The 15254-nt window shown below is 49.0% G+C and overlaps 1 protein-coding gene and 1 pseudogene across 1 annotated transcript; both read left to right on the top strand.

Moving 5' to 3' along the window:
- The window catches only part of LOC142297223 (uncharacterized), a 43662-nt pseudogene extending 31489 nt beyond the window's left edge, over positions 1-12173 (top strand).
- A 3-nt stretch (positions 12174-12176) lies between these two features.
- On the top strand, positions 12177-12884 carry LOC142297222 (ATP-dependent DNA helicase PIF6-like). Its single transcript, XM_075341481.1, has one exon. The coding sequence runs from the start codon at positions 12177-12179 to the stop codon at positions 12882-12884; it is 708 nt and encodes a 235-aa protein (XP_075197596.1).
- The last annotated feature ends 2370 nt before the right edge of the window (positions 12885-15254 follow it).

Here is a 15254-nt window from a genome sequence, read left to right as displayed (position 1 = left end):
AATCAGCCCATCAACAGGGAATGACCGCCGACCCCACACCCTCCTCTTGGCCACTACACCTCTTACCGGACACCCCTTGTCAGCAGCAACGGGGAGAGGGAGAGTACCAGCAGCAGGAGAGAGGGAACCAAGGACCACCGGCTCAGTCATCGCGGTCTGGACACAGGACGGAAAGGCAGAGACAAAGGAGGCAACATCCTGACGGAGAGACGGCCACCAATGGGCCCGACCAATAACGCTCAGGGTGTCCTCCCGACTGGCGTGGTCAGTCGCTTCTGAAGAATGCCCCCACTGGAGGACCTCGAGTCTGTCGGACTCCGCGATGAAGGACATCCCAGAAGGAATCTGTGCCAGGGGGAATGTAGTCACCGGAACAACTTCATGAGGACCAGCGCCAGACTTAGTTGTCTCATCTTCTCGATCCTGGGGCATAAAAGACTCTAGTGCCAAAGACCACGGAACAACGCTGGGTTGCGTCGTCTCGTCTGCTTGTTCTCGCAGAACGAATGACTCCAGTGCCAAAGACCGTGGAACGACGCTGGACTGCGTCGTCTCTTATTCTTGTTCTTGCGGTAAGAAAGACTCCGGTGCCAGAGACTGAGGAACGGGCCGCAGACAGTTGTTGTGGCACAACGGGCCCCAACGAGTGATCGCGCCAGAGCGCCAACTGTTACGAGGGGGACCCGGGGAAGCGTGCCAAGATGAGAAATGGACAGCTTCCGCCGGTCAAGGTCCACTGTGCGGTGTAAGGGACCGCTCCTATGGTCAGGAAAGAGTGAGCGGGTTGCTACTAGTGATCGTCTGGAATGTCACAGATGATTTATGTACACCGGTCCGCCCTAACCCGTGAGGGTTGTATGGCTCGGGGCTCCTCGTTCGGTGTACTTGTTGCACGGGGACGCACAGAGGTGCCTACGCACGTGTGCTAGTGGGAGTCACAGGAATATGGCACGAGGGTAGGACAGAGGTGCCCACGCACATGTGCTTCAATAATAGGTGAGTCCGACAGAGACTCTAGGAGCTCACCTGGGACAGGAACACAGCCTGCTAAACAGAATACTGCCAGAGCAGCAAGGCAGGGGCAAGACCTGCAAACCAGGTGCTGCCTAAGCAGCAAGGGCAAAGCCCACAAAAGACAATGACGTCTGTAAAGTGGCATGGCAGCACGCTGCCAGACATCCAAACATAGAAGGACGGTCGCGCGCCGCCATAAAGGCAGGGGGAGCTTTTAAGGAGGCGTAGCTCCACCCAAGGGCGGGCGCGAGACGGACGTGACGCAATCAAGATTCGTGACGTCCTGGCCCGGTCAGTCAGGATTCAGCACATCACCAGCCTCGTCATCGGGCCGTGTGATATCAGTGAGCGAATCAGAAGACATCACGTGGGGCACATGCTCATCATCCTGCCTCTGGGTCATAAAGGCGGGATCCTCGGTTTCACAATGTGCAGAGATAAGAGAAGTCCTGCTGCTTCCCTGAGCATCCATCCTTTGCACACTGTGCAACCTCTCAGACCCTCGGTGATGCTCAGCAGGAGGGCACGTGGCAAGCAAGGGATGAGAGACCGCTTCATTCCTTGCAAAGGAAGAACCACTAGGTGTCACCCTTCAGCTGTGTCTGTGAGCAGGCATCTCCTGAAGACCGCGCAGTCTCCTAGACCTTCGGCGCTGCTGATCAGAAGGGCTCGTCGCAGACAAGGAATGGGAGACTACCTCATTCCTTGCAACCGGAGAGTCACGAGGTGTAACAGCCAACTGACGACAGGATCATGGAGTCGCAACAAGGCAGACCCAGCAGGAGTGCATGGGCCATTCTTGGGTTTACATATATAGAGCAATTGTCTCGGTGTGCAGAGTGCCAACACGAAGTCTCACAGGTTCGGTTATAAACAAGACAGGTTCATGTAAAGGTCTTCTGTCCACGGAGGCAAACCTGAGGTGTTTATCAAGCGGGATGTTGGGTATGCAATATCAGTCCACAGTAGCCTGTTGGATGAAATTGCCCGCTTCCCCCGAATCAATGTAAGCTTCTGCCGTGAACTGGGACTTCTCGGTTGTCACCTGGACAGTCTGTGTAACTGGAACTGAGAGGGTTCTGGTACCAAGGGTGGCGGTTCCCACCAACCCTTGGACTTGGGGTCTTCCTGGTCTCTCAGGGCAAGAGCGGAGCAGGTGTGTGCCATCTTCGCAGTAGAAACACAGGCCTTTAGCGAGCCATTCTGCTCGGCGTTGCTCGGATTATCTCAGTCTGTCTACTTGCATGGGTTCGGAAGTAAAATCGCAGGATGGCGGGGAAACGGTCAATTTCTGCGGAATGGAGGTATGACGGATTGGTCGCCTCTCCCGAGATACTTCCATGGATCGTTTCTGAAAACGTAGATCAATCCAGGTAGCTAAAGAGATCAGAGCATACGAGGAACGTCGCGACCGGCTAGTTCATACTTGATGCGGCCCTCCCAAAAGGGCCGCCGTCAATGCCTCATTGTTTCATCCTAGTTCAGAAGCAAGCGTGCGAAACTGAACGGCGTACTGGCCCACCGTTAGGGATCCTTGGCGAAGCCAGAGTAACGAAGAGGTAACCGCGGTGGTACGTCCCGGTTCATCGAAGGTGCTACGAAAGGCCAGAAGAAATTCCGAGATCTCAGTAGTCACTGGCTCCTCATTCTCCCATAAAGGATTTATTCAGGCCAATGCTTCACCTTCCAGGTGGGACATCACAAAAGCCACCTTTGCTCGGTCAGAGGCAAAGAGGGGTGGAAGCAATTCAAAAAGCAGGGAGCATTGATTTAGGAAACCTCTACAGGTCTTGGAGTCCCCAGCATATTGAGGCGGAGCAGCTAGGCGAAGTTTCGACACCGAGGAGGAAACGGATGCAGATGCAGTCGCTGTTTGCGTCGAAGAGGACGCAGCTGCGGTCTGTAATGTATACAAACGGCTGTCCACAGATGTCAGGAAATTCAGTATGCGGGTGAGGGTCTCGCGCTGTCGCACCAGTTCCTGGCACAGTTCAGCCAGTTCAGACGTTTGTGCTCCGGTGGAATCCATGGCCTGATCAATCTGTTGGGTCCTGGTGCTGGATCCTCTGGGCCGTGCACCGGACTCCTCCAGTGAGGCAACCCGGAGCTAACCCCTGTACAGGGACTGTCCGATCACCCCACCAGAGGGCCTAGATGCATGGTAGCTGGAGCACTAGTGGTACTGGGTCAGCGTCCTTCAGGGGACTGGTTGCAAGATGTCTCTAGAGTCAGAGTTCCTGGAGGCAATGCAAATGACGGAGACCAGGTTCAGGTACCGGGTAGAAACATCAGGCGGGATCTGGATCCTGCTGGACGTGAGGGCAGAGGTCACCAGGTGAAGTCGGGGATCGGAGACAGGTTCAGGCTGAAGGCAGATCATGGGATTCACAGCCGACAGTCACCGGAAGACTTCCTGGGCAATCTGCAGTCAGGACCAGGTTAAGGTAGCAGGGCTGGCTTTGTGGAAGACACAGGGTTAGAGAGAGGCAAGGCACTAGGAGACCTGAACACCTAGCTTACAGAACACGTTGATCAGGCGCCGCCCACATGGAAAGGGGAGTCTTATATACTCTGTCCCTGTAACATGTCATATCCTGCTTCAGGAGTGCTGGGCCTATAAGACTAGGTGAGTGGACGCGGCCCCGCCCTATACACATGCATGTGCCTAAGAATCAGAGTCAGACACAAGAGACCAGGGACAGGACGCAGGAGAGCACGAGCGGGAGCGGCAGCAATGACCAGTGGGCACGTGGACTGGATCAGTGGGTAGGAGCCGTGCCGTGATGGTAAGACCGGATCAGTGGGTAAGGAGCAGTGCTGTGACACCAGAAGCATGACACAATGGTTTACAACGAGTAGCAGAAATTCACAGGTCCTATGATGCTCTGCAAGCCCACGTCACATGCATGAATACACACAAGATGCAATGACTTATGTGAGGGAAGTATGGCCGTCCAGATCTTTTTATTACCTTCACTTGCAATCCTGATTGGGAGGAAATCAGAGGGCACCTTTTACCAGGTCAAAAATCTATGAATCGCCATGACATCATTGCACGAGTTTTTAAAAGAAAAGTTGCAAAAATGATTCATTTGATTACAAAAGCATACATTTATGGCGAGACACAGTGCTGGATGTATTCATTTGAATGGCAAAAAAGAGGCCTTCCTCATTCCCATATCTTAGTCTGGCTCAAACTCAAATTACAGCCTACCGAAATTGACAATATCATTAGTGCCAAATTGCCAGACCCTGAGAATGACCCATTGCTGTTTGACACCATTACAAAGAACACGATCCATGGTCCCTTTGGGAGCCTCAACAAAAATTGTCCCTGCATGGTTAATGGCAGGTGTTCAAAGAATTACCCACGAAACCTTGTACAAGAAACACAAACAGGACAAGATGGATATCCAGTCTACTGAAGAAGAGAACCAAGGGATGGCGGTTTCACAGCAAAACTCAAAATGCGGGTTGGAACATCACTCCAAGAGATCGAAATTGACAACAAGTGGGTGGTGCCTTACAATCCTCTGCTCTGTAAAATTGTTCAGGCCCACATCAACGTAGAATCTTGCCACACTGTGAAATCAATCAAGTACGTATGCAAATATGTCCACAAAGGAAGTGATCAAGCAGTTTATGAACTCCAGAAAAATTGACCTATTATTGATAAAGTGCAGGCATTCCAGATGGGCAGGTACATCAGTAGCAATGAAGCTGTTTGGAGAATACTAGGGTTCTCAATTCATGAGTGCTACCCATCAGTTGTGCATCTCAGTGTTCACTTGGAAAATGGACAGAGGATTTACTTTGACCTAGCAAAGTTGCGCGAGCAGCTTCTAACTACACCTAAAACCACCCTCTTGGCATTTTTTGAACTATGTCAACAAGATTCATTTGCAAAAATAATTCTCTTCTGTGATGTACCAAAGTACTACATTTGGAACGCATCCAGAAAAACACTGGAATGGAGGAAACAGGGGCTTGACATTGAAGGTCATCCAGGGGTCAAAGCAAATGATACTCTTGGTTGCGTCTACACTGTTCATCCATCAAATGTAGAGTGCTTCTACCTGCGTATGTTACTTCATGTTGTCAAGGGCCCAACATCATTTTCTGACCTGAAAACTGTTGGAGGCCATGTCTGTGAAACATTTAGGGAAGCTTGCCAGAGACAAGGTGTGACGGGGTGTACATCAGAGCAAAGAGAGACAACAGGCCGAGGATGATCCAACAGGTTTACTAACAGGAATACAGGAACAGCACACGACAAGTCCAAATAAAACAGATTCGGGGGCACCTCCCGATAATCCAAAGTGCCAGATCACAACGTAATAGTCCTTTTCAGAGTCCCAGAAATCCCACACAATCCACTGGACGGCGAGGTCTGTCCGCAGAATCAGATCTCGCTCCCTTCCTCTTCAAAAACTCAACTCCCAACTGCATTTAGAAACAGGAGTGAATTGTTTGAGCTCGTGGGCCCGCCCCTCAAGGGTAGGGGTCTATGCAATGGTTGGGCCCACTAGAAGATTCTAGAAGGTTGGCTCCGAGATGTCTACAGGTTTGTGTAGTTGGCGTTATCCACTGCTTACGAAACAATGAGAAGTTCCCCTGGCTGTGTGGACAAGAGATAATTGCATTATGGGCCCAGAGACACAGGAGATGGGGGGAAGGTATGGTTACTTACATCCCAAGACATTTCAAAGTGTTCAGTAAGTACAACCAAAGGAAAGTGACATCACATCCTGACATAGTATTACAGCAAATACAGTGAGAAGGTAAAATACATCATGACAATTCCTTCCCCTCCCAACTTGTGTACGTACTAGGGACCTCTACAGGTCGCTGGGTAAGTACACGCAGGCATGGCTGACAGGACTCAAGGCTCCTCTTGCCTGGACAGTCCATCTGCATTTTGGTGTTGGCTGCCCCTTCTATATTGTATGGTAAAGTTATAGGGCTGCAGAGCCAGGCTCCATCGCAGTAAGTGTCCATTGTCCCCAGAGACTCTGTTCAGCCAGGTGAGGGGATTGTGATCAGTAACCACAGTGAATTCCCGTCCATACAGATACGGCCGTGGTTTCTTAAGGGCCCACACTACAGCCAGACATTCCTTCTCAACAGTTGCATAGGCCACTTCTCGGTCCAGCAGTTTCCGGCTGAGATAGGCGATGGGGTGCTCGTCCCCAGCTGCATTCACCTGGCTGAGGACAGCTCCCAGTCCATAAGCAGAGGCATCCGTTTGCACAATGAATCTCCTCTTGTAGTCTGGAGCAGCCAGGACAGGATCGCAGATCAAAGCATCCTTCAGCCGGTTAAAAGCCTCATCACAGGCTGGAGTCCAGATCACCAGCCGGGGCATTGTTTTCTTGGTCAGGTCGGTAAGAGGCTTGGCCACAGTACTGAAATGAGAAACAAATTTTCGGTAATAACTGGCAGTGAACAGAAAAGCCATAACTTGTTTCTTAGTTTGGGGTACAGGCCAGTCTCTAATAGCCTGGATTTTGGCAGGCTCAGGTCGGAGCTTCCCTCCTCCCACTCTATGTCCTAGGTACTGGACTTCCCCCATCCCCAATTGGCATTTATCGGGTCGAATAGTTAGGCCGGCTGCAAGAATCAGGTCCAAAATAATGGCTACTTGATTCAGATGTTACTCCCATGTGTGGCTGAAGACGGCGATATCATCCAAGTAGGCACAAGCAAAGTCATCACATCCCCGGAGGATCTGATCCACCATTCTCTGGAAGGTGGCCGGGGCATTTTTCATTCCAAAAGGCATGCTTAGAAATTCATACAGACCAAAGGGGGTTATAAAAGCGGACCGTTCTCTCCCTTCGTCCGTTAGAGGGATCTGCCAGTATCCCTTACTGAGATCCAAGGTAGTGACATATCGGGACCCAGCCAGTCGGTCTAGAAGTTCGTCAATACGAGGCATTGGGTAAGGATCGCTGACGGTATGGTCGTTTAGTCGCCGATAGTCCACACAAAATCGAGTACTCCCATCCTTCTTGGGTACTAACACCACAGGGGAGGCCCAAGGGCTATGGGAGGCCTGGATTACCCCAAGCTGTAACATCTCCTCCAGTTCGTGCTGCATGGTGTTTCGAACTGATTCAGGTACCCGGTAAGGAGCCAGTTGTATGGGACGGATGCCCTGAGTGTCCACATGATGTTGGGTGACGGTGGTTCGACCTGGTTGGGATGAGAAAGCAGCCCGTCTCTGTTGAAGCACTTCCAGCATCTGGATTTTCTGTAAGGAGTCCAGGTAATCTCCCAGGGGAACCTGTTCCACAGTGGATGGGGCTCTCGCTGCTTCCACGAGATCAGGTAGAGAGTCCTCATCCTCTTGACCATCTTCTGAAGCCAACCGACAGCTTGCTATCATTGGAATGTTCCGGTCATGGTACTCCTTAATCATATTCACATGGACAGTCTTTTGCCTTAGCCCCTGATCATCTAAAGCAAGAAGGTAATTGGTATCATTCAGTTTTCTGAGAACCCGGAAGGGACCCTCCCATGTGGTCTGCAGTTTATTCTGCCGATGGGGAACAATCATTAAGACTTGTTGTCCTTCTACAAACTCCCGATAGCGTGCGTTACGGTCATACCATGTCTTCTGTCTGGTTTGAGCCATACGCAAATGACTCTGTGCAAAACTAGCAAGTTGGGCCAAGGTTTCTCGCAGCTTTAGGACATAAGGGACAACAGGGGTTCCTGTATCTTCAACTTGCCCCTCCCAGTATTCCTTGAGCAGGGTTAAGGGTCCTCGGACCTTTCTTCCATAGAGTAGTTCAAAGGGGGAGAACCCAGTGGACTCCTGGGGAACTTCCCGATAGGCAAACAAGAGATGGGGTAGGTACTTCTCCCAGTCTGAATCTCGGTCCGTGAAGGCCCTCAGCATATTCTTCAGAGTGCCGTTGAATCGTTCACAAAGTCCATTTGTTTGGGGATGATACGGGGTCGTTCGGATCGCTCGTACTCCACAGGTGCGCCACAGACACTGGACCAACTCTGACATAAACTGGGAGCCTTGGTCCGACAAGATCTCACTGGGGAATCCTACTCTGGTAAAAATAATAACCAAGGCCTCGGCCACCTTGGCTGCAGAGATACTTGACAAGGCCACGGCTTCTGGATATCGGGTGGCGTAATCCACAACAGTGAGAATGTACTGCTTTCCAGATTTACTTGGTTTGGCCAGAGGTCCAATGATATCAACAGCTACTCTTTGAAAGGGTTCTTCTATTATAGGGAGCGGTTGCAGGGGTGCCTTTGGGTGATCTCCGGGTCGCCCTCTACGCTGATATATGTCACAAGTTCGGCAGAAATGCGCCACTGCTTGGGAAATCCCCGGCCAATAAAAAGTTTGAGTCAATCGTCTCTCGGTGCGGGTTTTGCCTTGATGGCCAGCCGTAGGAATGTCATGAGCCAGGTGTAATAGGGGAATTCTGTACTTCTGAGGAACAATCAGCTGTTTGCTATAAGTCCAGGGCTTATCTAGGGAGTCGGCATTGGCAACCCGATACAGAAGTCCATTTTCTCTGATAATTCTTTCTCCGTTTTCCCCTAGCTGCCCTATTTCAGCCCGAGTTCTAAAACTAGCAAGGGTGGGGTCAGTCTCTACTTCTTGTCTAAACTGAACTTTATCCCAAGTAACATTCATATTATCCCCACAAGAAGAATCACTCACCGGCTGTAATGGCAGTTCTGGTGGCCTCAGTTCCATGGATTGGTTGTACACGTCCACATGGGCTGCTCTCTTGGCTTGACTTCTGGTTACCGCACCGACAAAGTGGCAATGAAGATTCCCCACATCATTTCCTAGAAGAACGTCTGCAGGGAGGCCGCTCATCACACCGACCACACATTGTTTTGCCCCAAAGCCATAATCCAGGGTCACACTCGCTCTTGGAATATATCTCTGGGTACCTCCTGCCAGTTCAATGGCAATTCCTGGTCCCTTTTGAATTGCTTGTGGTTGAATTACTCGGGGATCGGCTATGGTGAGGAAAGCCCCAGTGTCAAGGAAGCCAACAACTTTTTGGCCATCCAGCACGACCTCCTGTAGATGTTTGTCCTGAAGATCAGAAGAACAGTGGCTGGAGCTCGCACCCCATAGACTCCGGGTAGGGGAGCCAGGATATCTGAGTCACTTGGCAAGTCATCAGGCACAGAATCCAGCTCTTCTCCTGGTGAAGGTGTCTGTAGGTAATGAACAGGCAAAGGCGGTCTGTAGCTGTTCTGTCTACGAACACCTGGACATTGGAATTGCATGTGCCCAGGCTGCCCACATCCATAACATCTGCGCTCTGGGATTCTTCCTCCGCGTCGTATTCCCAAAGGTGGAGCATGAGTAATGCGAGGCACAGTCACACGAAGGTCCCCATGAGTTGACGGTCTAGGGTGATGGTGAACATTGGGGCCAGAAGGACCAGGGGCCACCAGCGTTGGGGGGTTGGTGTTTTTTTTCTCACTGGGTAGTAGTTTTTTCCACTGAGGCTTGATGGTGAGAGCCTCATCAGCTAGAGCTGCAGCTTCCTCCACAGTGGCTGGTCTCCTTTCACGCACCCATTCCCGGATCTCAGCGGGGCACTTGAAGTAAAACTGCTCTTTTAGGAGGACCTGGAGGACGGTCTCCAAGGTTAAGGCCTCCTCTGCCTCCAACCAACGATGCCACAGATGTTTGAGTTTGTGGGCATACATCTTGAAGGACACTTCCTCATCACATGCTAGAGTACGGAACTGAGTCCTGTAAGTGTCTGGCGTTACAGCATAATGTTCTAGAATAGTCTGTTTAATATCCGCATACTCACAGTTCCACCGAGGGTCCATAGCTCTATAGGCTGCAGCAGCTCCACCCTCTAAGAGCCCAACCAGATGCCGGACGCGCTCCCTTTCTGGGACTTCCATTAATCGACACTGATGCTCAAAGTCCTGGAAGAAGCCCTCAATGTCACCAGCAGCCTCATTAAACTGCTTGAAGTCTTTGCGGGACACTCTGGGAAGTTCCCTCATGATGGGTGCTGGGGTTACAGTCTGTCTGGAACCTCTCGCGGCTTCCACAGCGAGCTGCTTATCCAGCAATGCCATCTCCTCCATCCTGCGCTCCTTCTCTTCAGCTCCACGCATGGCCTCCCTCTTATCTTCTATGGTGGCCTCATCTCCAAGCAGTGCCATTTTTTCCTTGTACCACACAACCCATTGACTTTTTTGGGTATTCACCTCCGGCTCCCGTCTTTGCTCCCCTTGCTGTGGAAATTGTTCCTCGGTGCCATCTTGCAGGCAAGCGTGTTCCAATGCCTCAATTAGTTGCTCCTTAGAGAGTCCTTTGTAGCCGACACCTAATTCACGGGCCTTTGTTTGTAGACTCGCCACAGTCCAGTTCCTGTATCCTGAGGTTCTGGTTTCAGACGTCGATTGGCTGTTGTCCTCCATTTCTTCTGCTCTGATCCCGCCGCTGCCACCAGTTTGTGACGGGGTGTACATCAGAGCAAAGAGAGACAACAGGCCGAGGATGATCCAACAGGTTTACTAACAGGAATACAGGAACAGCACACGACAAGTCCAAATAAAACAGATTCAGGGGCACCTCCCGATAATCCAAAGTGCCAGATCACAACGTAATAGTCCTTTTCAGAGTCCCAGAAATCCCACACAATCCACTGGACGGCGAGGTCTGTCCGCAGAATCAGATCTCGCTCCCTTCCTCTTCAAAAACTCAACTCCCAACTGCATTTAGAAACAGGAGTGAATTGTTTGAGCTCGTGGGCCCGCCCCTCAAGGGTAGGGGTCTATGCAATGGTTGGGCCCACTAGAAGATTCTAGAAGGTTGGCTCCGAGATGTCTACAGGTTTGTGTAGTTGGCGTTATCCACTGCTTACGAAACAATGAGAAGTTCCCCTGGCTGTGTGGACAAGAGATAATTGCATTATGGGCCCAGAGACACAGGAGATGGGGGGAAGGTATGGTTACTTACATCCCAAGACATTTCAAAGTGTTCAGTAAGTACAACCAAAGGAAAGTGACATCACATCCTGACATAGTATTACAGCAAATACAGTGAGAAGGTAAAATACATCATGACACAAGGACTTCTGGAAAATGATGGACACTGGGACATGACTCTGAGTGAAGCAGCAGCCACACAAACCCCAAAATGATTAAGATACCTCTTTGCTATTCTTCTAACAACCTGTAACATTTCAAATCCCCTTCAAATTTGGACAAAGTACAAAAATGAACTCTGTGAGGACATCCTCATGCAGGTTAAAAAAGAAAATCCTCAGCAACTTGTCAACTATACTGAAAACATTTTCAACAAAGCCTTAATTCTCCTTGAAGACCAGAGCATTGAAATGTCGGGAAAAGCATTACATCTGCTTGGCTTGCCTACTCCAATAAGAAATCAGGAAGTTAACCAAATGTGCAGGGAGATCTTCATAGAAACAGACTACAACATTGATGAACTCACAGCATTTGTCTCTCATAACGAACCACTATTGGTACCAGACCAAAGAGATGCGTACAACCAAATTTTAAGTTTCCAAGTAACCAACAAAAGTGGGATTGTCTTCCTAGATGCTCCAGAAGGAACAGGAAAGACATTTTTAATCAACTTGCTCCTGGCAAAATTTCGGCAACAACAAAAAATTGCCCTTGCAGTGGCTGCTTCTGGAATTGCAGCTACACTTTTATCTGGTGGTAGGACAGCACATTCAAAATTCAAGCTACCACTTAACCTGTCTCACAGTAACAGCCCAGTGTGTAACATTGCTAAGGGATCAGGACAGGCAATAGTGCTTCAAAAGTGCAATGCCATCATTTGGGATGAATGCACCATGTCACACAAGAAGGCTTTGGAAGCGGTGGACAGACTGCTCCAAGACTTGCGTGGAAATAATTCTATTATGGGAGGTGCAGTTATTGTTTTGGCTGGTGACTTTCGTCAAACACTACCTGTAATTCCAAAGTCAACGTCTGCAGATGAACTCAATGCCTGTCTCAAAGCATCGCACCTTTGGAGACATGTGAAGAAAATATTGCTGCACACAAACATGAGAGTTCACAGGACAGCTGATGATTCTGCTGGACTGTTCTCAAGCCAGCTGCTGAATATTGGAGATGGGAAGGCACCAGTAAACTCAGCAAATGGATAGATCATGTTTCCAAGCAACTTTTGTAACATTGTGACAACCATTGAGGAGCTAAAAGCAAAGGTTTTTCCAAACATTCAATGCAACTTTAGAAAGTCTTGGTGGCTGTGTGAAAGAGCCATTCTAGCTCCCAAGAATGATAGTGTCAACAAGATAAATATTCAAATTCTAAATCTCCTTCCAGGTGTGTGCATGATCTACAAGTCAGTGGATACAGTGACAGACCCTGCTCAAGCATTATTCTATCCTACAGAGTTCCTCAACTCCTTGGAACCACATGGAATTCCTCCGCATAACCTCTTTCTTAAACCTGGAGCACCTATCCTGTGTTTGAGACATTTAGATCCACCAAAGCTGTGTAATGGAACAAGACTCTTGATTAAGAACCTGTTTCCACACGTAATTGAAGCAACCATTTTGACAGGATGTGCCAAAGGAGAGGACGTTTTCATTCCAACAATTCCACTCATTCCATCTGATTTCCCTTTTGATTTTAAACGCCTCCAGTTTCCAGTTCGACTGGCATTTGCAATGTCCATTAACAAGGCTCGGGGACAGTCCTTGAAAGTAGCAGGAATCAATTTGCAATCTCCATGCTTTTCTCATGGTCAACTTTATGTGGCCTGTTCAAGAGTTGGAACTGCCAAAAATCTGTTTATCTTTGCACCGGAAGGAAAAACAAAGAATGTTGTTTATCAAAAGGCTCTAGAATAAGAAGTAGAGTTGAGCGAACTTCAGGCTCGAGGCATGGGGTTCGGGCTTGGAAAATGCTGTGAAAATCTCTGTGCAGCTTTGTGCGCGCTGAGGAAACTGTGTGATTGGCTTAAATTTGACTCACATTCTGTGTTCTAAGATGTAATGTTCATGGAGAAATTAAAAAAAAAAATAAAGCACCGCCCACCCACCTCCGGAAGTGATTTGCTTGGAGCTGAAAGCAAAACATTTTCGGAGGTGGGTGGGTGGAGTTTTTTTTTATTTCTCCATGAACAATACATCTCAGAACGCAGAATGTAAGTAATATTTGAGTTGATCACGCACTTCCCAAAACATGCAAAATGCTCCATATCACTCAGACACCAGCACAGTGTGGTACTCACCAGGGAGATTTTCACGTCATTTTCCAAGTCCGAACCCTGAGAATAAGGTTGGCTCATCTCTAATAAGGAGTTCATGATAAAGTACTTTACATTACTTTGGTAATTAGTTTATTTGTGTTACATATCTGTGCTGTTGAATATATGATGTGAAATGCTTCTATGACTTTACTTTTTTTAGTTTTATTAATAACATTTCTGTCAGTTTAGTTTGTGACTTTTATCTGCAAAATATTTTTTTGTTAACGCTTTTTATTTTGGTGTAATTAAGAATAGTTAGTTACTATCCCGGGCAACGCTATGCTAGAAGGTGGCCCGATTCTAACATATCGGGTAGTCTAGAATAATGGGCTCCACACAGTCCTCCATACAGAATAATGGGCTCCACATAGTCCTCCATACAAAATAATGGTCCCTCATAGTTCTCCATACAGAATAATGGGCCCCACATAGTCCTCCATACAGAATAATGTGCCCCACAAAGCCCTCCATACAGTATATTGGGCTCTACATACTCCTCCATACAGAATAATGGGCCCCAGATAGTCCTCCATACAGAATAATGGGCCCCACATAGTAATCCATAGAGAATAATGGCCCCACATAGCTCTCCGTACAGAATAATGGGCTCCACATAGTCTCCCATACAGAATAATGGCCCCAGATAACCCTCCATACAGAATAATGGGCTCCACATAGTCCTCCATACAGAATAATGGTCCAACATAGTCCTCCATACAGAATAATGGTCCCCACATAGTACTCCATACAGAATAATGGCCCCACATAGTCTTCCGTACAGAATAATGGGCCCCACATAATCCTCCATACAGAATAATGGGCTCCTGGCATTTAGGGTGTTTGTTATTAGTCTTCACTGTTCGGCCCCTCCCCCTCGGTGATGTGAGCGCTGGAGCGCTGGGCCTAATAAGAGATCTCCCATATGATATATTCCCCACAAGACCGCACTGCCCCCTGTCACCTGTATATATATATATATATATATATATATACACCCTCATCTACACTGTTGTCACGCTCCCAGTGTCCCAGCAGCACTCCTTACCTACTGAGCCGGTCTCACCATCCAGGCACCGCTCCGTAACCACTGAGCCAGTCACACCTGCGTCACGCCACCGCTCTGTACCCACTGATCCAGCCTCGCCAGCGTACCACCGCTCCTTCCTCACTGGTCCAGTCCATGCGTCCACCGGTCACGCCTGCCATTCCTGCTCATGCTCCCTAGAGTCCTGTTCCTGGTCTCAGGAGTCTGATTCTGACTAATGTTCTGTATAGGACCGGGCCGCGCCCACTCACCTGGTCTTATAGCCCCAGCACTGCTGCAACAGGAAATGACCTGAGGCTGTGCTGAGTATATAAGACTGGCCTCTCCATGTGGGCGGGGCCTGATCATCGTTTGTGTTTCTATGCCTTGTCTTGTAAGCTAGGTGCTCAGGTCTTTGTTCCTGTTTCCTATTACTGCCTTAAAGTACGCTATGACCTTAGTGACCTGGTCCTGTCTTTGCTTCCTGATACCTGCACCCGTTCCTGCCACGTTAGTGCTCCAGCTACCGTGTACCCTGCCCTCCAGGTGGGGTGCTCGGTCCAGTGGATCCACCTCCTGGGCCTACCAGTCCTCCCCGGCCCTCACAACTGTATACAGGCAGCTCCAGAAGGTTCATAATCCAGAAGATCAGAGGAAGATAATATGGAGGATGATATTCTCTCCTCTAATTGCGGTTCCTCCTCTGTAGATATCATCCTCCATCTGTCTGGTGTCTGCGCTGTGATTCTCGCCTTCTGTTGCTTCATTTTCCTCTATGAAGACGATTCTCCAATGTTTTGGCCTCTGATGAGATTAGATGTAATAAATATTTTCCAGGCTCCCAGGAAGTGTTATTTTCTCTGTAATTGTTCCTTATTGTTTATAATATCTACATTATCTGTATATAAATTTCCCAATATCTATGTGACTTCTATGTGATATTTG

Source organism: Anomaloglossus baeobatrachus, chromosome 3 (genome assembly GCF_048569485.1).
Source record: "Anomaloglossus baeobatrachus isolate aAnoBae1 chromosome 3, aAnoBae1.hap1, whole genome shotgun sequence".
Taxonomy (NCBI): Eukaryota; Metazoa; Chordata; class Amphibia; order Anura; family Aromobatidae; genus Anomaloglossus; species Anomaloglossus baeobatrachus.
Note: the sequence above shows the minus strand (reverse complement) of the source record. Positions and strands in the feature narration are given on the sequence as shown.